General features: G+C 38.6%; 1 protein-coding gene across 1 annotated transcript in view; it reads right to left on the bottom strand.

Annotated features, from left to right (window-relative positions):
• ano5a (anoctamin 5a) overlaps positions 1-22,702 on the bottom strand; it is a 98,176-nt gene extending 75,474 nt beyond the window's left edge. Inside the window, exons 1-2 of the mRNA XM_051692039.1 lie at positions 22,513-22,702; positions 16,113-16,180 (exon numbers count right to left, since the gene is read on the bottom strand). Coding sequence (XP_051547999.1) covers positions 16,113-16,180; positions 22,513-22,585 — 141 coding nt within the window. The 5' untranslated portion in view covers positions 22,586-22,702. The remainder of the gene's footprint in view (positions 1-16,112; positions 16,181-22,512) is intronic.
• Positions 22,703-24,908: the final 2,206 nt, after the last annotated feature.

The raw sequence follows: 24,908 nt of genomic DNA, 5'->3' as shown, positions 1-24,908 counted from the left end.
CAAAATACAGCCTTGTCAACACAGATATATAAATATGTAATTTGACACAATTAGAGACTCTAAAAACTCTATAAAAACACTAATGAACATGATAATACTTTCATGTTAAAGGACATTGTATCATAATGTTTAAGGTTATTGTAGGAGCCATTGTGTATTCTGTATGTATGTGTAATGCATGTATTTTGGGTTGTTACCACTGGGGGGCAGTATAAGCACGGAAAGGGGTATTATATCAGGGGCACGTTCAATCTCAAAATGGTGTGCACCGTTTTGCTACAGTTTCCGGTTTCAACGACATGTTTCCTCAAAACGGTGTGAAACGGTGTGCAACGGGCTTTGAGGTACGTTTTCTCTCGTTTGGTGGGTGTGTCAAAGGTGTTACCCAATCAGCAGTGATGTGTATAGAAACCCTGCCCTGTTAAAAAGGCAGTGTGCACAATGGATCCAACTAAAGTCCTTTACAAATGTGTCCACTGCAGCTTGCTGTATGCAACAATTGAAGACATTAGAAGAAATGTTTGCCTTGTCACCCTGAAATGAAAGGCAAATGTTGGATCACCATAATTAGGAACCACAGTATCCACATATCCCTTCACTCGATTGGGATGTTCTCTGCTATTCTGGATGGCAAGGCAGTGACTGTGACATCGAGCGTGTTAAACATGTATTTAAGCTGATTTCATCAGGCTCCGAAAATTCTTCGAAAAAGAACGCAAAGAATGGCATTCTCAGCTGCCATAGTTGCAACGCTTGCGTAACACAACAGGGTGTTCAACGCACTACCGTTTCTGTTTAAATAAATGTTTTGCTACGTTTTGTCGGGGCTGAATGTGCCCCAGGTGTTTACACAGCGGTAGAAGGAGGCTTGTGTGGTGGGAACATACGGTTCTTACCATGCTTATGCACATGCTCATGCACATGCTAACAGACACAGTAACTCTAAGGTTAACTCTTGTAAATAATGTATATATTGTAAATATTTCAACTGTGTCAATAAATGGGAACACAACCCAAACGCATCTACAATGCGTGGACATTGGATTATAGGTGTGCGTAAAGACCCTTACTCCCAAGCCGGCAGCTACAGTGGAAATAAAATTGTGGATAGCTGACACTACAAAAGTGAGAACTCGTTCCCATTGGATTACGGCACGGAGTTGAGTGGATGGCACGTGGAACGCTATTGCAGTGGATTCCCGTTCAGACGCCGATACTAGGAAAGATGAACAAGGACCAAGAGTTCCCGCACACGTCATTGAGAGGACTTTGCAACACATAATGCATTACAGACATTAAGGAAAGTCGGTGGGTGCTGTTTCCTAATTTTGAAAGCTTCATGCAGTGGTTTTATGATGTGTTAAATTAAGAGGCGGAATCTGACGTGCTGTGTTGACATTGTGTTGCATTGTCATGCTGAAATGCGATTATTGCATGTTATTGATCGCGCTGTGAAATTGATAACGTATTGAAGTGTTCAAGTGTCTGTGGACAGCAAATATTGTTACTGTGGAGCCGCTGTGCTCGTTGTGCTGTTTTATATGGATGATGAGGATAAATCACACTCTGACATGGCTGTGGCTGCTGCTGTTGATGGTGGAAGAGTTGTTGCCGTGGAAAATGTTGCAAATGATGATGCTGTTGATGAAAATGTGTCACAAAAAAGAGTGAGAAAAATGACTGCAAAGGGAGTTGCTCTGCTTTTTGAAAATCTGCAAAAGACCAAAAAATCTAAGTTGAACCAAGTAAACAAAATCAAACAAAAGGTGAATGACCTGATTTCTCTCAAAATCACAAGTAAAACCAAACCAAATGTTGAGAAACAAATAAAGCGATTTGATAAGTTATGCAAAGAGGCTGTAGAATTGCATAATTCAATCGTGGAAATGGCAATCCCACAGGATGAGTTTGACAAACAAATTAAATGGTTCAACACTAAAATGGCTGAAAATGAGGCTTTTCTTAAAGATGTAAAATAGTGGTTGTCTGATGCTGGGAAGCCATTGAATGTGGAAACTGTGATGAATCATCTACAACAAGCAGTGAAACAGGACCTGATGACAGTATCTCAAATGTTTATTCAAAATCACCTCATCAAAACAAATCATCAAAAGGCTCAAACACCACCTCAAGTTCAACTTCATCTGCACGGTTAAAGGTTAAGGCAGAAAAGGCTGCGTTATTACAACAGGCTGCTGTTATGGAGAAACTACATGTCTTGGAGGCTCAGGAAGAAGGACTTTGCATTCAAAGTGAGAGACTCAAGACAAAAGGAACAAATTAAATTGAATGCAAAAATAGAGCTACTGATGCAAAATTGTCAGTTCTACAAACCAGTGATGTCGGTAGTTGTAAAACAACACCTTCAAGATGTAAAAAAATCTGATGCATCGAATTGCAATACACAGACTACCCGGCATGCTCAAATGGATCAGTTTGGAAATGTCACTCAATCAGCTTTGCATGGTTCTACTACACAGAAAGCTGCAGGCATACAGGACGGTGCAGCAGCTACTCAAAACATGGCTCATAATCAAATTTCTTATTCTCTACCTCAAGCTAATTTTCCACAAGCTCACTCCCCACAAGCTCATTCTCCATCACAAATTAATACAGGACAAGACATAGTGTACAGTATCATGCAACAACAAGCAAATATATCAGCCCAGCTGGTTCTTCAACAAGCTATAACCACTTTACCTCCACAGGTAATGTTCGATGGAGATCCACTACAGTTTGCTTCTTTTATGCAAGCGTTTGAACATGGAATTGAAAGAAAGACTACAAACTTGCAGGACTGTTTATATTATCTTGAACAGCACACCAGAGGGCACCCACAAGAACTAGTCAGAAGCTGCCAGCATATGCCAGCACACCAAGGGTTCAGTAGAGCCAAGAACTTGTTAAAAGAACACTTTGGTCATGAGCTAAAAATCACTTCAGCATACATGGAAAAGGCTCTGAAATGGCCTACAATAAAACCAGATGACACCAGTGGTTTGCAAGTGTATGCATTGTTTCTAAGAGGGTATTGTAATGTAATGGGAGACTTGCAGTACATGGATGATATCAACGTTTCATCAAACCTCAGGAATATCATGATGAAGCTGCCTTATCGACTGCGGGAAAAATGGAGAACCACGGCATGTGAGCTACAAAAACGTCGAGGTTGTAAGGTTAAGTTTACAGATATGGTGAACTTAATTGAACATCAGGTTAAAATTCTCACAGATCCTCTCTTTGGAAATATCAAAAGACACACAACCAGCCACATCTTACAAGGTCAAAAAGCAAATCTGCACCTTACAGTGGTAAAATTCGGAGCTCAGTTACAGTGGCTGTGGTCAACGCTGTTGAAGGTTCCCAGCCTAAAGTCTGTCAACCACATCCCAGCTCTTCATCTTGCTGCCATGCATGTAAAGAAAACCATGTACTGGAGAAATGTCCTCAGCTAAAGAAAATGTCTCACAGACAAAAGATTGAACTTTTAAAGGAACATGGAATTTGCTTTGCCTGTCTAAAATCTGGACATTTTAGCAAAGATTGTACAAGTCGTCAAACTTGTAATGTATGCAGTCTAAAACAACCTACGATATTGCACATCTCAACTAAGGCTAAAACATCTCAGGAGTCTCAAATGAGTAATGCTATTGTCATTTTGCAGGCCTGTGCTCACACTGGGGCCAGAGAAGATGATTGTGTACTGTCCATTGTGCCTGTTCAGGTGAATCCCAAACTTGGACACCGTACTGTAACTACATATGCTTTCTTGGATCCAAGGAGTACAGCCACCTTCTGTACTGAAAGGCTCATGAGGAGGCTGAAAATGACTGGAATGAAGAAACGCATATTGCTTCGTACAATGGGACATGAAAACGTGGTAAACACATCCACTGTCACTAGCCTGGAGAGATCAGGATTAGCTGAAGACAACTTCATGGATTTGCCTGAAGTCTTTACTCAGAGGTCGATGCCTGTTAATAAAGACAATGTGCTTCATAAAGAGGATCTGAGGAAATGGTCATACTTGGATAACATCAAGATTCCCAGACTGGATGCTGAGGTTGAATTGTTGATTGGCACAAATGTGCCAAAGCTCCTGGAACCATGGGAAATTATTAACAAAGTCAGGGACCCTATGCTGTCAGGACCCTATTGGGGTGGGTCATTAACTGTTCTGTAAAGTAAGCAGATGATAAATGGAAGATTGGCTTTCATTGTCACTGCTAATAGGATTTCTGTTACCAAGTTGGAGGAGCTACTGACTGCTCAGTACAATCATGATTTCAATGAGAAATCTACAGAGGAAGATCTCAAAATGTCCAGAGAAGATCAAAGGTTTATGGAGGTAATGAACCAGTCAGCTGGTGTTAATGATGGTCATTAATGCATTGACCTACCTTTCAAGAAGGAAGAAGTCATCATGCCAGATAATAGATGCATTGCTGAACAGGGCCTAATGAGTTTGAAAAGAAAATTCAACAGGAACCAGGAGTTTCATAAAGAGTACCCTGCTTTTCTCACTGACGTCATTGACAAAGGATATGCTGAAGCAGTACCACAACATCAGGTACATCAGGATGATGGAAAGGTGTGGTATATCCCGCATCATGGAGTATACCATCCTAAAAAGAAGACAATCAGAGTTGTGTTTGACTGTGGTGCAGTTTTTCAGGGAATGTCTTTAAATTCTCAATTGTTGCAAGGTCCAGATCTCACCAACACACTGTTGGGGGTTTTAACTAGGTTCAGGCAAGAACATGTAGCTTTGATGGCGAACATCCAGGCGATGTTTCATCAAGTGAAGGTATCAGAGAGACACATGGATTTACTGCGTATTCTATGGTGGCCCAAGGGTGATACTTCTCAAAGCTTAATAGAATACCGAATGAAAGTCCGTCTATTTGGAGCGGTCTCATCACCAAGCTGTGCTAACTATGCACTGAGAAAACTCGCTGAAGATTGCAAAACCTGCTTCTCGAACAAGGTCTTAACAGCATAGTGCATAACGTCTATGTGGATGACTGTTTACTGTCTGTCTCCACTGAAGAGGAGGCACTTCAGATGGTACAAGGCCTAACCACAGTTTGTTCCAAAGGAGGATTCCAGCTATCCAAGTGAATGAGTAACAGCCGTGTTGTGTTAGCAAGTATTCCAGATAAACATCTGTCAAAGTCTACTAAAGATCTCAACCTGGATAAGGATAACTTGCCTGTGAAGAGAGCACTTGGGTTGCACTGGTGTATAGAATCTGATTCATGTTCAAGATTAAACAAGGCATACTGTCTGTCATCAGTTCTATCTACGACCCTTTAGGATTCCTTTCACCATTAACATTGCCTTCCAGTTGTTGTTGCAGTGATTGTGTAAAAGGAACATTGGGTGGGATGACAAGATACCACAGACCACTTCACATCAATGGTCAGAGTGGCTGTGATATCTCAATAAGTTGGAAATGGTAAAGGTGGACAGATGCATCAAGCCAAGGGATTTTGGAGAGAACAAGAAAGCCCAGTTGCATCACTTCTCAGATGCTAGCGAGTATGGTTACAGAACTGTGTCTTACTTGTGACTGGAAAATCACCACAAACAAGTAAAACTTGCATTCATGCTTGGAAAATCAAGAATTGCTCCTTTGAAGCAAACAACTATTCCAAGACTTGCGCTAACAGCTGCAGGTCTAGTGCTTAGAATAGACAAGATGCTCAAAAGGGAGCTTCAACTTGATCTGGACAAGTCAGTGTTCTGGACAGACAGCATGACTGTGCTGAAATACATTGCCAATGATGCCAAAATGTTTCACACATTCGTGGTAAACAGAGTGTCGGTCATCAGAGAGGCAAGAGAAGTTGTACAATGGAGACATATTGGAATAAAGCTGAATCCAGCTGATGATGCTTCCAGAGGTATGTCCATTGAGAAGCTGGATACAGGGTCCAGACTTTCTTTTGGATGCCTCAGAGAAATGGCCACAATTCTGCACTTGTCTTAACAGATGACCCGGAGGTAAGGAAGAACACTGTGGTAATTGCTGCCATTTTCAAAATATCTGATAATGCTACTCATCAGTTATTAAACCACTTTTCTGACTGGACAAAACTGAAAACTGCAGTGGCATTTCTTTTAAAGTTCAAAGATGTTCTCTTAAAGCTAAGACAACACATAAAATTCAGTCTTCACTTTCTTCTGAAACAAGTGATCCTATCATAGAACAGGACAAAGTCAAAAGGGAGATGAAGATGTTTAAGGCTGGATTACATGGTCAAAGTTTGGCACCACAAGATCTTGCTCTTGCAGAATCTGCAATCATTGGATTTTCTCAACAAGAAACATACAAGGAGGAGATTGCTGATGGTGATTTCATGTGTCGATGAGGACAAGTTTCTCATTTAAGGTCTGATAATGGATACTGCATTAAGTACTGCAGTGCATCTCCTCCTCATGGACTGCACCAGATTTGCCAGTACTTGCTGTGAGATATTACACCACTCTTCCACCAAGGCACTTGCAAGTTCCCAGACATTTCTGGGGGGAATGGCCCTAGCCCTCACCTTCTGATACAACAGGTCCGAGACGTACTCAATGGGATTGAGATCCGGGCTCTTCGCTGGCCATGGCAGAACACTGACATTCCTGACTTGCAGGAAATCACGCACAGAACGTGCAGTATGGCTGGTTGCATTGTCATGCAGGAGGTTCATGTCAGGATGAGCCTGCAGGAAGGGTACCATATGAGGGAGGAGGATGTCTTCCCTGTAATGCACAGTGTTGAGATTGCCTGCAATGACAACAAGCTCAGTCCAATGATGCTGTGACACACCGCCCCAGACCATGATGGACCCTCCACCTCCAAATTGATCCCGCTTCAGAGTACAGGCATCGGTGTCCGTGAGTCCGACCATCACCCCTGGTGAGACAAAACCATGACTCATCAGTCAAGAGCACTTTTTGCAAGTCTTGTCTGGTCCAGCGAAGATGGGTTTGTGCCCATAGGTGACGTTGTTGCCGGTGATGTCTGGTAAGGACCTGCCTTACAACCCCTCAGTCCAGCCTCTCTCAGCCTATTGCAGACAGTCTGAGTTCTGATGGGGGGATTGTACATTCCTGGTGTAACTCAGGCAGCTGTTGTTGCCATCCTGTACCTGTCCCACAGGTGTGATTTTCGGATGTACCGATCCTGTGCAGGTGTTGTTTAGAGGTGTGAATCTTCACTGGCCTCACAATTTGATTATGATTAAAAGGGTAACAATTAGATTATAAAACAATTCTTGATGCATCACGATGCAGCTTGTCCTTCAATTTCTTTCTTTTTTCCAGTTTCTTCAAAATTTATTTTTTACTCTGTTTTTTTTCCTTTCAGCTTTTTATTTAACAGCTGTTTTAAAAAAATCAGAACAAGTCACATTACATAAACTGGCCTTTTACGTTCAGTATGAGCTGTGAACAAAACATGGAACATCCACAAAATTAAATAAATGATTCTATAGTTTAAAAGAGTATCTCAGTTTTTCAGTTTCTTTCTTTAGAACCTTAAAAATCTCTTAAAAGCACAAGAAAAAATATTGGTGCTCCATCAAAACACACTGAATACTATTACTTCAACTGATTATATTATTTTATTTTTATTTTTGTTTAAGCATTGTAAATCATTTAATAGTAAATTAAATAAATAAAAAATAAAAATTAAATTAAATAAAAATTAATCTATGCCATGCTATTCATTTTCATTCTGAACATGAACTGGAAGTTGCTGGTCCAGGATGAGAGATATATCTGCTTCTCCTCTCCTCACCTGCACAGGTGATAGTAAAGTGGTTTAAATAGCGCAGTTGTTGCTTCAGAAATTTATCAAGCGTCTCGTATGCATTGTTCCATCTGTTTGCTCTGCGAGTAGCAGATCGCACGACCCTGTCGCAGGACCCTGTCGTAACCTGCGAGTAGCAGATTGCACCCTGTCAGGTGTGCGCACTGTCCTGACAAGCAAGTGACCGGTAATGACTGGCAATAAAGAGAAAGGCATAAAAAAAAAAAAAAAAGAATTAAATGAAAACATCACCAACATCTCCCGAACCGCTGCCTCGTCATTATTTTCTTCTGTGTTTTCCCCCATTGTGTGCAAATCAGTACAATAATGGGTGCGAGCTCGTCTTTCATGTTGTTTGTTGGCTTATCACAAATAAACTCTCCCATTGCTATGTTCGTGGGTTTGTGAAAGAATTTCACACAGGGCCATGTAGGTTTGGATTTTGTTTTCCCTTAATAATAACAACCTTCATTTAAAAACTGCATTTTGTGTTTACTTGTGTTATCTTTGACTAATATTTAAACTTGTTTGATGATCTGAAACATTTAAGTGTGACAAACATGTAAAAAAATAAGAAATCAGGAAGGGGGCAAACACTTTTTCACACCACTGTACTTCCTGGGTCCACTAGATCAGAACCCATGTCTTGGAGTGAATGCGATTACTTCATGGATTCCACTGGACCAGAACCCGTGTCTCGAAGTGAACGTGATTACTTTCTGGTTTCCACGGGACAAGAGTTAACGTGTCTCTGAGTTAATGTCATTACTTCCTTGCTCCACGGAAACAGAATCCATGACTCGGTGGGGAACACGATTACTTTCTGGTTTCCATGGGACAAGAGCCTGTGTAATGGAGTGAACGCGATCACCTCCTTCTTTCCACTGGACCAGAAGCCATGTATCGAAGTGAACGTAATTACTTTCTGGTTTCCACGAGACCAGAACCCTTGACTCAGGGGGAACGCGATTAATTTCTTGTTTTCACAGGACCTGAACTCATATCAAAGAGTGAACATGATTACTTTCTGGTTTCTACAGGAACAGAAACCCATGTCTCGGAGTGAACATGATTAATTTCTGGTTTTCATGGGACAAGATCCAGAGTCTCGAAGTGAACGTGATTACTTTCTGGTTTCCACAGAACCCGACCTGTGTCTCGAAGTGAACGTGATTACTTTCTGGTTTCCACAGGACCAGAACCCTCGACTCGGGGGGAACGCAATTACTTCCTGGTTTCCACAGGACACAATCCATGCTCGGAGTGAATGTGATTACTTCCTGGTTTCCACAGGATCCAAACCCATGCTCGGAGTGAAGGTGATTACTTCCTGGTTTCCACGGGACCAGAACCCGTGTCGTGGAGTGAACGTGATCACTTCCTGGTTTCCACAGAACCCGAACCAGTGTCGTGGAGTGAATGTGATTACTTCCTGGTTTCCACTGGACCAGAACCCGTGTCTTGGTCTCAAAGTGATTACTTCTGGTTTGGACAAGACCAGAACCAAAGTCTTTAGGTGAACGTGATTACTTCTTGTTTTCCACGGTACCAGAACCTGTGTTTAGGAGTGAGCGTGATTGCTTCCTTGTATTCACAGGACCAGAATCTGAGTCTTGAAATGAATGTGATTACTTCCTGGTTAGCACTGGACCAGAACCCATGTCTCGGAGTTAATGTGATCACTTCATGGTTTCCACGGGACCCGAACCAGTGTCCCAGAGTGAACGTGATTACTTCCTGTTTTCCATCAGACCAGAACTCATGTCTCGGTCTCAACGTGATTACTTCCTGGTTTCGAAAAGACCAGAACCAATTTCTCAATTACTTCCTGGTTTCCACAGGACCACATGCTGTGTCTTGGCATGAACACAATTAATTCTTGGTTTCCACGGGACCAAAGCCCATGTCTCAGAGACTGTTCGCGCAACACGCTATCAACAGTGCCACAGGAAACAGTGAAAAAGTTTGATTTGATGCAAAAATGTCTGATCGGGAATAGCACTTGTCAGTAATTCGGCAGAATAGAGTCAATTTCAGGGTACATGAACATTCGGAAGCAGCATGTAGATTTCCTGTGTGATCATGTTGACTACCAATCAAACTACCAGTAACTGTTAAAGCTAAATGGCTAAAACCCTGGGCCTCTGGATTTTTTTAAACACTCATTAAACACCCAACGTTCATTGGTCAGCCGAACAATTAGTATTGCCTTAAACTCACAGAGTCAGAAGTTGACATATTGGACCACATAAACAGATGAATGTTTTAATAACATCACAGAGTTTACAGTTTTTTGTTGAAATGAATCTACGAATGGCTTACTAGAGTTGACTGATATTAAATTGGAATATGAAAAAAATCCTCAAAAATTACACACACCAGGATCAATTTTGCAACTGGAGATATATAAATAAAATTGGCATGTTTTTGCCAGTGTGTTTGTATATGTGTGTGTGTGTGTTTACTCACTCACTGCTGTATGATGCAGTGTCTCTGGTGTGGTTTTATAGATGCAGTGATGAGTGTTACATATATAATGAGTATCAAGGAGCAATTGGTTTAAATGTCCACCCTACATTATGTTGTGCTATATGTTCTGTTTTACACTGATATATGTCACATTATGACAATTAAATGCATTCAGTGTTGTCTTTAACAATACAATGAAATCAATAAATACAGTATCTAATATAACCATATGCAAGCAGGTTGATCAAAGCTGACACACACGCATAGACACAGTTCACAAACTCAGTTCAACCCTCTTTACCGTGGCGTACCCTGGAGCAATACTTCAGAAATAAAGCTCTATTTCTCCAAATCTGTGGATGAATTGAGCATGTTGTGAGAATGATACTGGTACACACACACACATACACACTAACACACACATAGCAACACAACACTGTCAACGGCAGGCCTGATATCTGCACACACTACACTCCAAACCATGCAGGGGAAAGTCCATATGAACTGTTACTAAATAATTTTTTATGCTTTATTGTAATAATGAAGGCAGCTCAACTATAAAGAATAATCTGATAATGATCTGATATGATTATTATCTATAGCAATATCACTCCAACTGCACTATGATTCAGGGAAACACAGATTTTATTTACATAAAGCCTTCGCTTTTTACAATCCATCAATAAGACAGTAAGAATGAACGCCTACAGTATAGTGCTACGAGCATCTGAAATAATAGGAGCAAAGCCATACATGCAAACAACACACTTGTTTTGAGTAGAGAAAAAACTATATTAATCATTACAAACAGGAAATATGCATAAGCATATGGCAAAAGGTGTATTCTTGTTTTAAACACATGCTTTAAAAGGGGCCATATTTTACAAATTTGTAGTGTTTTGGTTTCTACAGTTCATGTTTGTAATTTGTAATTTAGTTTCCATAACCATTTTCTAACTTCTCTCTGACCCTTACAACTAAACAGACTGTTACTGTTCCTTTAAGACTTCCATATGTAAATTAGCTCTGTTATGATTGGCTAATCTTCTTGTACAGGTGTAGCTAAAATGTTGTTCACCAGGGCAATTTGCTAAATACTCAATAGTTGTTAATATGTTAATTTAAATTTTAGAAGAACATACCGTATGTTACTAATGAACTGGTTGTGATATCCTAAATGCTGCATAAAAAATAAAATGGAAAAGGGACCAACTTTGGTCACTTTACATCTCATTAAGATCTATTTCTGATCCTCACATCTTATTCTAAGATTAGAAGAATACATCTAAATCTAATTCTCATTCAGATCTAATTGGGAGGTTCTTTGCCAGAACTAGGCAAAGAGGACCAGACTTTACACCAATATTCAAAAGTCTAGCTATGAAAAACTATAATGATTTGTAAACAAGCTGTTTAGCTGATTCATTTCTATAAATTCTCAGGATGGACTGGATAGGAAATATACCAGAATACATCATGATATCATTGTTTAACACTTTACAATAAGGTTGTATTTTTTAGCATTAGTAAATGCATTAGGTATCATAACCTAAAAAAGAACAATATTGTGATATATATTCTGTGGTAGTAAACTTGTATAGACACGAAATAATATGATATGATAACATGAAAAAAATATGATTAATTGAAGCACAAACATGTATTGAAACTAGGTCTAATGACCGGATAGACTTGGTAATAAATTATATATATATATATATATATTCTTAAGAAAACTAAAGACCCAAGGTATGGATTTAAGGGTTAATGTTAATTTATGAAAAACCAATTGTTAATTTTTAGTTCATAAATGATTAACTAATGTTAACAAATGTAAATTTTCATTCTAAAAATTTACTATATGTTGAAATGAACATTCACCAAGATAAAAGTATTGGGTTTTTACCATGATAGGATAAAAATACTGTTTTCCATGATATGGCCCCTTCAAGATACATTTCAATCTCACAAAACACACCCTCAAATACACAGTACACACACAAACCAGTCTTACCCCCATAAAGCTGTTGAGGTGCTGCTGTGATTCAGTGTGTTCTTGCTCACACTGCTCACACACAATCACAGACGAGTGACTCGAGCACACAGACACAACGCTGGTGCAATCAGACACAACACTCACTGTCGACTACACACAGTGTGAGAGAGACACAAGCGAGACATGTAGGAGAGAATGGGAAGCAGTCACAGAAGATGCAATTTGTTACTGGAATTGACAGAAAGCTCAAGTGGGGGGATCTGTGGGACAAAAGAAAATGAAAACCATAAAAGCATAAAAAGGGCACGAAAGGGCAGCGAGGGGTGGTGGACAGATAACAGGGAACAAAGAAGGGAACTTCAGTTTTATGACATCAGAAAAACTATTTCATATGTGAGGTTTGAGAAGTGAAGGGAAATGTGAAAATAAAGGAATTGTTTGGCCAAAAAAATACAAATTCTGTCATCATTTACTCACTCTCATGTGTTCCAAACCTGTGTGGCTTTTTTGTATTCCTCAGTGGAACACAAGTGGAGATGTTTTGATGAATATTCATGCTGCTCTCTTCCATATAATGAAAGTGAATGGGGACTGATTCTGCCATGCTTCCCAAAGGGCAAACAAACAGACTTAAACTTCCACTTAAATTTATTTTCTATTTCTCACATCATGCTATCGTATAGCTTTAGAGACTTGGAATAGTCATTAATCATAAGGACTTTGTTTATGGTGCTTTTGTGTCCTTTTTGGAGCTTGATAGCATCATTCACTTTCACTGCATGGAAAAGAGCAGCTTAGACATTCAGCTTAACCTCCACTTAAATTTTCACAGAAGAAAGAAAATTAAATGGGTTTAGAAAAACATCAGAATGAGGACAGAGAAAATTTCATGTTTACTGCTAAACATCACACCACAATGAACAAAACATTGCAAACCAAAACAAAGATGAACAAAACTGCATTAGAAGTACCTTGGAAACATATTTTTCATATGCAAACTAAATGGCTGGAAGCTGAGCTGATTTGAATGAATGTGTCATGATGTGAGAGCACCTGTCCCAATAAACACACACCGACTGACCATTGTGCTGCAATATGAGCTAATAAAGTGTATCTGTGTGTGTTTTTGAGGGTATGAGGGAACGTGTGTGAGTTTTCGTCCACTGTGAATGTCTCCCTGCATTGTGTGAATCCTATGAAGTGACAATATAAACATCTCTTTACTAAGACATAGACATGTGACTACACACACTTTGTGTGATCACAGCAGATATATAAATAATTTCTTTGAAAACCACTCTAGTAAATAATGGGGTGTCTATTCATCTTGAACAATGCAGGAGCTATTTAATAACTCATAATTAACTTATGTAATAAACCCATTTATCATGGTCAGTGACACATGCTTGTGAAAGTAAAGAGCACATGTCTCCTCAGAAGATATATGATTTGAGGTATCAATTATGTCTGTGCACAAACGGTGCAGGGGGAGTTATGCACTGATGTTTAATACTTACCTTTAGGGATTTGTTCAACTTGGTCACATAGAATCACATTACTTGCAAAATTATTTTTATGTGGCTCCTTGTACATATTGTGGCAGTTTCGTGAAATGAACATTAGAGGCGCTACTCATGGCATATTTTTCGCCTCAGCATCTGCTCCTCACACAATGCTATCTTATGACATCTAAACACTTTTACTATAGCGCATGACTTGAAAGGCAATACGTTTTTACATTTGCTTTACATAACCAACTACATTTACAAGCTTGCTCGCACGTTGAATTGTGCAGTCCCTCAACTGATAGAGCGCTGCACTTGCGATGCAAAGGACCGGGATACAAGTCAAAAAGAGTCCACATGTGAGCCGAAAATGTCATAGAAACGCACAAAATGATGTGGTTGCTTCAGCAATTGTGCTTTTCATCTCACATTTGCTTTTCTGACACTATCGGTTAGGTTTAAGTTTTAGGGTAGGGAGGTCGGTTTTGTTGATTTAAAACTCGATAGAACATTAACTTTAAAAACATCATCTGTTTGAGAGAACATTTAATTTGCTTTTGGCACCAAACAGTGGACATTTCACCTTAGAACTGCCATGATGCAAAAAATTTTGCAAAAATGTCCCCATATAATTTACATGAGAAAAGACTGCATTTATTCAAATCACTAACATACTGTTTACACTAGACGCCCCTCGTGTAACCGATAACACGACTGATGATGCGACTGATGATGTGACTGATGTCACGCCACAACGTCTTGAGGCTGTCTACACTGGAAGTGTTATAGTTATGCAATTATTTCAGATGGATGAAATAATAAAGTAGCTGAAATATAACATAGTATCTGTCGTTGACTAAAGGTACATTGTAACGCACCACAATCAACGCTTCCAGTTTAGACAGCATCCTTCGCTTTAGACACAACGTAAAACACCACAACACAATGCAGCAAACACTAATGAAGACCAAAGAGAACTGGACTAGTAAAGAGTGCCCTAAATGTCTACTAAAGAGTCACATGGGGTAACCTCCTCGTGGTTGCGAATAGGGGTTCTCGCTCTCAATGTGGTGCGTGGTAAGCCACATGATAAAATGCGCGGATTGACGGTCTCAGAAGCGGAGGCAACTGAGACTTGTCCTCCGCCACCCAGATTGAGTTAAGTAACCGTGCCACCACGAGGACCTACTAAGTAGTGGGAATTGGGCACTCCAAATTGGGAGAAAAGGGGATAAAAAAATAATAATAAAAAAAAAATTTATACAAATAAAAAAAGGAAGGAAATAACAGTACACACAATAGTCCAGCAACTATGGATGGCATGTCCACATTAGCACTCGCATTTACTAAAAAAATTAAAAAAAAATCGAATCAAACCAATTGTACATAGTGAATAAGACATTTACTTATCGCACACATAAAGCGCTTTTACTTTAGTTCCACTCACATGCTCGCGCTGGATTCGCAATCTCCTGACAGTTTGACCAGCCTGGATCACCTGCTTGGATTGTTACAGACTGATTTGTGAATCAGAAGAACTTTTTATCTGGATCCAGAAGTTTTTGATTCTGGCTGATAGAATACACACTTAAGAGGAAGGTATTAGATGAGCGCTTGACGGGAAGAAAATGCGGAATTTTTTTTTACGTGAATTACATCTGTTTAAACAAGATATCTGCATATTTGCAGATGGTATATAATAGAAGTTTTATTGATATTTGCCTTTTATCATTAGAAAAGAAAGTTAAAAGTTACAGAGAACTGCTGAGGAGGGGCTCTATAGAATACGTGCTTCAGAGGAAGATTTATGAGCACTCCACACAACGCTGGATCTGCTGAAGTTTTGTGAGGTTTGTTTACTAAATCTATTTAAACGAGATATGTGCATATTTGCAGATAGTATATAATATTAGTTTGATATTTGCCTTTTTATCATTAGACAAGACAGTTAAAAGTTACAGGGAACTGTTGAGGAGAGAGGGAGAATGAAACAGGCGAGTACTTGTCTGTCGCGGCTCTGATATGCGGATAGTGACACTGTGTTGCACACGGTCTGTTATTGTAGCAACACAATGGCACGTAACAACAAAACAAACCATGACTGGTCGTGGTTCACGTTGAAATAATCAATTTGCAATATTCGAGTATGTTTTTAATAGTCAACTAGCTGGTGCAGAACGATTACTCGATTAGTTGAATACTTGTGTGCATCCCTAATTCAAAGCATAATTTAGATTTTTGTTTTTCGAAACAAAAAATGAATAAACTCAACATACACGGGGAAAGGACTTTCACTACTGAACAAGTCATTTGTTAAAAATGTGTTAAAAAGTTTTACCACAGCGTTTTCAAGTTGAAAAGATTCCTTATCCGCAAGAGAACTGGAGTGGAAACCATTGTTTTCCTCTGGAAAAGAAAAGACAGAAATAAGGAATATTAGATGTATTGACATTTGCTTTTCTGCATTTGAAAGGAAATTCTTCCCTTTTCTAGCTGCAAAAGTGAGCAATTGTGAAATCAATGTGAGTTCCTTCTGGTTAGATTCTGAGACAAACTGCACTGTTCCACAACACAACAGTTTGTCACTTTGTCACACTTTTGTGGATGAAGATAATGGTGTTCAAGGTCTCTATAGTTGCAACTGAAGGCCACTGGCTAGATACAGTTGAAAACAGAAGTTTACATACACCTTAGCCAAATACATTTAAACTCAGTTTTTCACAATTCTTGACATTTAATCATAGAAAACATTCCATGTCTTAGGTCAGTTAGGATCACTACTTTATTTTAAGAATGTAAAATGTCAGAATAATAGTAGAGAGAATGATTTATTTCAGCTTTTATTTCTTTCATTACATTCCCAGTGGGTCAGAAGTTTACATACACTTTGTTAGTATTTGGTAGCATTGCCTTTAAATTGTTTAACTTGGGTCAAACGTTTTGGGTAGCCTTCCACAACCTTCTCACAATAAGTTGCTGGAATTGTGGCCCCTTCCTCCAGACAGAACTGGTGTAACTGAGACAGGTTTGTAGGCCTCCTTGCTCGCACACGCTTTTTCAGTTCTGCCCCCAAATTTTCTATCAGATTGAGGTCAGTGCTTTGTGATGGGCACTCCAATACCTTGACTTTGTTGTCCTTAAGCCATTTTGCCACAATTTTGGTGGTATGATTGGGGTCATTATTCATTTGGAAGACCCATTTGTGACCGAGCTTTAACTTACTGGCCGATGTCTTGAGATTTTGCTTCAATATACCCACATAATTTTAATTCCTCGTGATGCCATCTATTTAAGTGCACCAGTCCCTCCTGCAGCAAAGCACCCCCACAACATAATGCTGCCACCCCCATGCTTCACGGTTGGGATGGTGTTCTTCAGCTTGCAAGCCTCACTCGTTTTCCTTCAAACATAATGATGGTCAATTTTTCAACAGTTCAATTTTTGTTTCATCAGACCAGAACACATTTCTCCAAAAAGTAAGATCTTTGTCCCCATGTGCACTTACAAACTGTAGTCTGGCTTTTTATGGCGGTTTTGGAGAAGTGGCTTCTTCCTTGCTGAGCAGCCTTTCAGGTTATGTTGATATAGGACTCATTTTACTGTGGATATAGATACTTGTCTACCTGTTTCCTCCAGCATCTTCACAAGGTCATTTGCTGTTCTGAGATTGATTTGCACTTTTCACACCATACTACGTTCATTTCTAGAAGACAGAATGCATCTCCTTCCTGAGCGGTATGATGGCTGGTCCCATGGTGTTTATACTTGAGTACTATTGTTTGTACAGATGAACGTGGTACCTTCAGGCATTTGGAAATTGCTCCCAATGATGAACCATTTCTGAGGTCTTGGTTGATTTCTTTTGATTTTCCCATGATGTCAATCAAAGAGGCACTAAGTTAGAAGGTAGGCCTTAAAATACATCCACAGGAGCACCTCCAATTGACTCCAGTTAGCCAATTAGCCTATCAGAAACTAATTGGCTAATTGCCTAAAGGCTTGACATCATTTTCTGGAATTTTCCAAGCTGCTTAAAGGTACAGTTAACTTAGTGAATATGAACTTCTAACCCACTGGAATTGTGATATAGTCAATTAAAAGTGAAACAATCTGTCTGTAAATAATTGTTGGAAAAATGACTCATGTCATGCACAAAGTAGATGTCCAAAACGACTTGCAAAACTATAGTTTGCTAATATGAAATCTGTGGAGTGGTTAAAAAATCACTTTTAATGACTTCAACCTAAATGTATGTAAACTTCTGAATAATACACTACTACTACTACTAATAATAAAAAAAAAAAATAAACATAGCTCCAAGCAGCAATACCGGGGTCAAGCCAATTATCGGCACCATGAGCAGCAAAAGAAGCTTTGTGACATGTTTTTGGTTAGAGTCTGATGAACAGTGTGAGGAGTTAGAAAAAGTAAACTTTCAATCATAAAAACCCTATTTATTTTACAAATAACTAAAAATAGCTAGTTCTTAGAATTTGTCCAGTATGTGGCGCTGTTCTGAAACTGCTCAGGTAGTATCTGGGCATGATGGTTATCATGCAGGAAAGCGTTCGAGTTATAAGTCAAAATATAAATCTTTCTATCTCCTGACCAGTACGGAGAAGTGCGCCAAAACGCTGCAGGTAACCTCAGGGCCTAATGGTGATGACACGTACCAAGTTTCTTCCCAATCCCTCAAAGCGTTGTGGACATACAGCCTCAAGTTCAATTTTGCATGTTCTTCTTCAAATTCGTTGAAACGCCATACGAAAACGGTATGGTTTATAAAAATTCTGTGAATACGTTTTTATAGAGAATGCCTCTAGATGATGCAGGCCAATTTTCTTGCAAATCGGACAAACAGTCTAGGAGGAGTTCGAAAAAGTAGGTTTTCAAAACATTTAAAAATGGCGGATGGGAAGTTTGCTCGATCATGACAGAATTGGTATCATTGTTCTAAGCATGAACCACAGAATCTGTCAAGACCAGTCTCATGACAGTAGGCAAAAGGAGTCAATTGCTATTAGCATTTTTAGAAATAGCATTATAATTTTTTACCACAAGGTGGCACTGTCCCGAAACTTTTTAAGTCCCTTCAGAGCATGGTGCCAAAGACACATACCGAGTTTCTTGATACGCCAAGTCGTTCATAAAATACAGCATTTTATGACTAAATTAAAAATGGCCGATGTCCAAAATTGCCGACATAGGAATTTTTCATATCGTCGGACTCACTATTCCCCACTGAATCAAATGAGATTTTATGATTTTATGACAAATTGTTCAGAAGTTATAAGCAAAAATGTGCTTTTTTCATATCTCATGACCACTAGGTGGCACTGTTCCGAAACTGAGCAGGCACTCTCAAGTCATGGTGCCTATGACGAATAGTAAGTTTAGTATGAATACGTTAAAGCGTTATGGAGATATACCCACACGTCCATTTTGGCGTGCTCTTCGTCTAATTCATTGAAACGCCATTCGAAAACGGTATGGTTTATCAAAATTCTGTGAATAACTTTTTGTCGTGAGTGCCTCTAGATGATGCAGGCCAATTTTCGTGCAAATCGGACAAACGGCCTAGGACGACTTCAAAAAATTTAGTTTTTCAGAAAATTCAAAATGAAAATCGAAGAATTTCGCTTCTAGGACTCACGGTTCAAAAGTTATTAACATAAATGTGAGTGCAAATTTGGGCAGTTGGTGGCGCTAGAGGGTTTGAGGTAGAGACGCAAAAATTTCATAACTTTCCCGCAAGGGGTTCTATGGGCAGCCATATACTCAAAAGCGGAAGAATAATAAGAAGAAGAAAACTAACGAAAACAATAGGGGTCTTTCCCCTAACAATAACAGCAACAATAATTATAATATTTTTTTAAGGGGGGATAAACTGATCAAAACTGATAATGGAGAAACTGAGAATGAAGAAATGCCAAAAATAGTTCTGAATAAAAATAAGAATCTAAAGACACAATACAACGGGTCGATGTGTACTATTGTTGTTTGTAACTATGGTAACAGGGATTAAGTTATTTGATCTTCTCCTGTCTTCAGTTGTATGTACAGGCCAGATTACCAGTCACCCCCATTACTAAATTCAGTTGTCCAAACACAATGTTTTGAAGCTACAGAGTCTTGAAACAGCTCCAGCATCTAAATACAGCTGGAATACACGGTTTCTCTTCAAAACTGCCAAAAATGTACTGCAGGCCAAGATCATGTATAAGGTAAGGTTTCTTAAAAACCGCAGTGAACTCCCTTCAGTCTTGAGCTACAGAGCAAAAAGCATGCTGGACGTTACTTTTCAAACTACACATAGACATCACATCTGGGTAGTCTTATTCAACATATTTCAATCTGTCAGTATTAAGTATTACTTTACACTGTGGTTGTACAGGTGAGAGGAGCACAGAGCTCAGGAAACTGATTTGTTGAGTAACTGATGTTGTCTTTGTCTTGATGACACATTATTTACTGATTAATAAGTCATTATTTAATATGTACGGATTTCAATTTTCTTGCAAAAGTCATGCAGATTTGGAATGACATGAGGGTTACACAATTTGTATTTTTTTAGTTAAGTATTCCTTTAAAGGCTCTTTTTCGGGGGTCTGGGTAGCTCAGCGAGTACTGACGCTAACTACCACCCCTGGAGTCGCAATCCAGGGTGTGCTGAGTGACTCCAGCCAGGTCTCCTAAGCAACCAAATTGGCCCGGTTGCTAGGGAGGGTAGAGTCACATGGGGTAACCTCCTTGTGGTCGCGATTAATGGTTCTCCCTCTCAATGGGGCGTGTGGTAAGTTGTGCGTGGATCTCGGAGAATAGCATGAGCCTCCACATGCTGTGAGTCTCCGCGTTGTCATGCACAGCGAGCCATGTGATAAGATGCGCGGGTTGACGGCCTCAGAAGGGGAGGCAACTGAGACTTGTCCTCCGCCACCCGGATTGAGGTGAGTAACCGCGCCACCACGAGGACCTACTAATTGCGAAGAAAAGGGGATAAAAAATAAAATTTAAAAAAGGCTCTTTTTCTCTCTTTCACTGCACTCACTTTGCAATCACAGAGCCCATAAAAGCATGTAAAGATGCGTGTTAGCAATATAATTTATAAACACTTTCAGATTAACAATCTCTGTTGTCATATAAAGATAACAATTTGTAACTAAAGTTAAATGTGACATTATGGTCTTTCAAACATGTCAGATAATAGGCTTCAAAAAGGATTTATAAAAAATAAAAAAATCCATCAATGCCTTATTTTTGATCGACGTTCAGAAAAATATTAGTCCGTATCAAACAACGATTTTAAGAGAAACAAACCAACTATTTTTACATTTTGTCATGACATTTCATCATTTTGCATTTCATGTCACAACATTTCATCAAAAGACAAATTAAGCTATGACAGCGTATGAAACTGAAAGTAATAGTGCCTGCTGACATAGGAAACTGTGAACAAAGCACAGGAGAATAGACTACATATTTTGAGGTTAGTTAATATACACGTCAAGCACACAAAACAATCCTCCGTAGACACAACACTACAAACTTAAGATAGTATCAATGATATCCACAAGGTTCTTCTGAGAGTTTTCTTAACGTGACGAGCTAATTTATGATTTAAATGCCTGCAAATAAGAGTGTGTGGTCACTGTGAAGTGAATAAGGTCAAAAGTTGAGACGTGTAAATGTGGCAGAGCAGTTTATAATGCCCTTTATCAGCTTATCAGGAAACTCTGATGTTGCACACACAAGTGAAGATAGTCAGCACTATTCAGACAAGTCTGACTAAGTGAACTTGGCAATATACATACAAATAAAAGAGAGAAAAAAATCAAGTAGCATTTGTATTGTTGTATATTTGGATGCATGAATACGACAAGCCATATTTAGACTGTTCAGACTGAATTATTTTATCAAAATAAGTATCAACCTCTAGTTTTCTGTTACATAGGGTACAATATACTGCTTGTCCAGCTCAGGAAGATTTTAATGCATGAGCTGTTTAGTGCGAGTGTCTACACTGTAAAAAAAAAATCATAATTTTAATGGTAAAGAACTGTAAAAATGCTAGAGTAAAAAAACGTGAATTCGTTAACGGGTAGTTACCTTAAAATATATGGTAACATTTTTTTTATATATTTAAAAAGACAATACACGTAGTTTTGAGGTAAAAAAAAAAAAAATATGTAAAAAGTAAGATTTTCTGTATAACTAACAGTAAAAATGTATAATATGTTTAACAAGAGAGTACATGTACTTTTTACGATAAATTATTGTTAAAATCACGTAAAAAAAAAAAAAAAAAACAGTAATCGGGCATTCCCGGAATTCCAAGAAATCATGGAAGAGCCACTATTGGTGAACTTCATGTGTTCATGTGCTCTTCTGTAATTTTACGGTGATTAACAATACCTTTTAAAGTAAAAAGCAGATTCTTACAGTTTCAGAAGGTTAATATCAAGTTTATTAAGTTTTTTTTTTTTTACTGTAAATTTAACATACATAAACATACATTATCCTGTCTCGACGATCAAATATGCTGAACGTCTCTTCAAACTTTCTCTTAAGCTACTGTTTTACAGTAGTTGTACTCAATAACGTCAATTATTAGTTGTACTTTGTCACAATGTAAAAGGAACGGATGTGCGCATTTGTAATTTACTCTTATCTAAAAAGACGATTTAAATCATATCTGTGTAAAGACGTTTTAATTTGTTAATGTGTTTCCGGACACTTACCGCCGTTGGACCAAGCAGTCCGGTCCATTTCTATAAGCGTCTCATCACTGGACTTTCCCGACACTCTGTTCATTTTAATAAAGTATCCAGATAAATTAGTGTGGAATTACTGGAGTTGTAGAATGAATTATCTATATGCCAGGGCTCCGTCTGAACCCACAACCCGTGATCCGGTCTGAGCTCCGCGCGAGAAATGACCAAGTGACCGCAACACACTGCGGATCAGATTTGCCCACTCGTCTTTGGAACTCCGTCGGCGAAATTTGCAATTTTACTATGGCAAAGGTCTCTCTCTTAATATTCATGAGCACTGTCTTCGCTATTGGGAGGTTACAGTGTAGCGTCAGTGTTCCTTTATTAATATTCAACAAAAATCTTTACTATAGGAAGGCTGCTCAGTAACGTAAGCGGTTCTAGTTAATATTCATGAGCTTTGCCTTCACTGTAGTATGATTTGTAATCCGCTCTCCTGTGTGCGCCTTCTTGAATTAAAGGGGACTGCTTTGACCCGACCTCAATTTTGTCGGCTCACTACCAAGAGAATCTGTTTAGTCTGCTCAGTTAAACTTAGATGGAAAAGAAAAGCAACAGATTATAAAAATACAGGTACAATTGCTCATAGTACAACCTTGCCTACTGTGCTTTTAATGATTAAAAAAAGTGCACTACAAGATCAACATATTGATCAGTTTTGTTGTGGATCAGTTTGTAAGGGAAGAATTGAACCACAGGTTCAAAATTGAATTTTGCGCCACACAGAGTAGCTCTGAACTGGATTTTCGTAACTGGAAGCCTCGTCAGTCATCAGTGTTGGGTAAATATTGGGTGTAATATAATTACAATTAAATTTGTAATCTGATTGAACTTTTTAGTCAAAAAGTAGTGTAACGCATTACATTTTAAATTCTTGTATTCAGAATACAGTTACTGACTTTCAATTAAGTAAATTGCTTAGTACATTACTTATACATATATTTCCAAAAACAATATTATATTATTATTATTTATATAGAAAACATTTCAAACATAAAATATGTTTATATCTATTTGCATTTCTGTGACCACTGAACAGCATGAGATTCGTACAGCTGTGAAACGATTCATTGTAAGAGAGAAACGGTGCTGACTTGAATATGTCAATGGACAAGGAGGAAATACAGAAATGTATTTCAATTACGTTGAGTGTGTGTAAAGTGTTTTAGAAAAGTAACTAAAATTACTTAATTGGAAAAGTAATTAAAAATAGTAACTAGTAATTTGCAATGGATAACTTTTTTGAGCAACATACCCATCACTGCAAGTAATGCATATTATATCAAAGTAACAAGTAAATTTGCATTTTGAATTTACATAACACCTGAGTCACATTTTTAAAAATGTAGCATTACTTTTATTTAATGGTTTAGTATATTTAATGAATCATTTACTTTAATAGTTTGTAATTTATTGATAAATACAACTGAAATCATCTCCGTATCCCATAATGTAGTCATGTAGGCCTACACAATGTGCAATGGGCAAAAATGTGCATGGGGTCCTTCGTTTGCTCTTAAAGACACCATGAAATCAAAATAGGAGTTTTATGGCTTTTAGTCTATATCTATAAGCTTTGATTTGATCTACTGAATTTGGTTGGGTACTCCCAAAAGTTGACAAAACTAACCTTTAGCAGATATCCACATAAAAATTGGTCTTTAGGGAAAACAGACATAAAATATTGCTGATTTGTCTTCAGTGTTGGGTGTAATCTGACTGGGGAGGAACGGTGGCTCAGTGGTTAGCACTGTCGCCTCACAGCAAGAATGCCCTTGGTTTGAGCTGTGGCTCAACTGGGCCTTTCTGTGTGGAGTTTGCATGTTCTCCCCGTGTTCGTGTGGGTTTCCTTCGGGTGCTCCGGTTTCCCCCACAAGTAAAAAAACATGCAGGTTAAGTGAATTGCCCCATAGGTGCGAGTGAGAATCCCCCAGCCACTGGGGGTTGCATTAGGAAGGGCATCCGGCATAAAACCTTTGCCAAGTAAAATATGCAGCTCACAGATGGTGGCGACCCCTAACGGGAGCAGCCGAAAGAAGTTGGGTGAAATCTGCTTACAGAGTAATTAGTCACTGAAATCTAATTATTTTTTTCAACCAAAAAGTTGTTTAATGCATTACAATTCTGATAATCAGATTGCAATTACTGACTTTAAGTAAAGTGAATTACTTTTAAGCACACATTTCTAAAATAGTATTATGTAGATTTTAAAACTTTATGTCCATTCTAATCAGACATTGTAAGGGAGAAAAATGTGAGGGTGCTACAGTAAGTGTATTTTGAATTTGTTGAGCAAATTAACAAAAAACTTGTCTATATAATGTGTTTTAGAAAGTAACTTTAAGGTAAAAATGAATACTTCC

This window comes from Myxocyprinus asiaticus, chromosome 48 (assembly GCF_019703515.2).
Source record: "Myxocyprinus asiaticus isolate MX2 ecotype Aquarium Trade chromosome 48, UBuf_Myxa_2, whole genome shotgun sequence".
NCBI classification, from domain to species: Eukaryota; Metazoa; Chordata; class Actinopteri; order Cypriniformes; family Catostomidae; genus Myxocyprinus; species Myxocyprinus asiaticus.
Note: the sequence above shows the minus strand (reverse complement) of the source record. Positions and strands in the feature narration are given on the sequence as shown.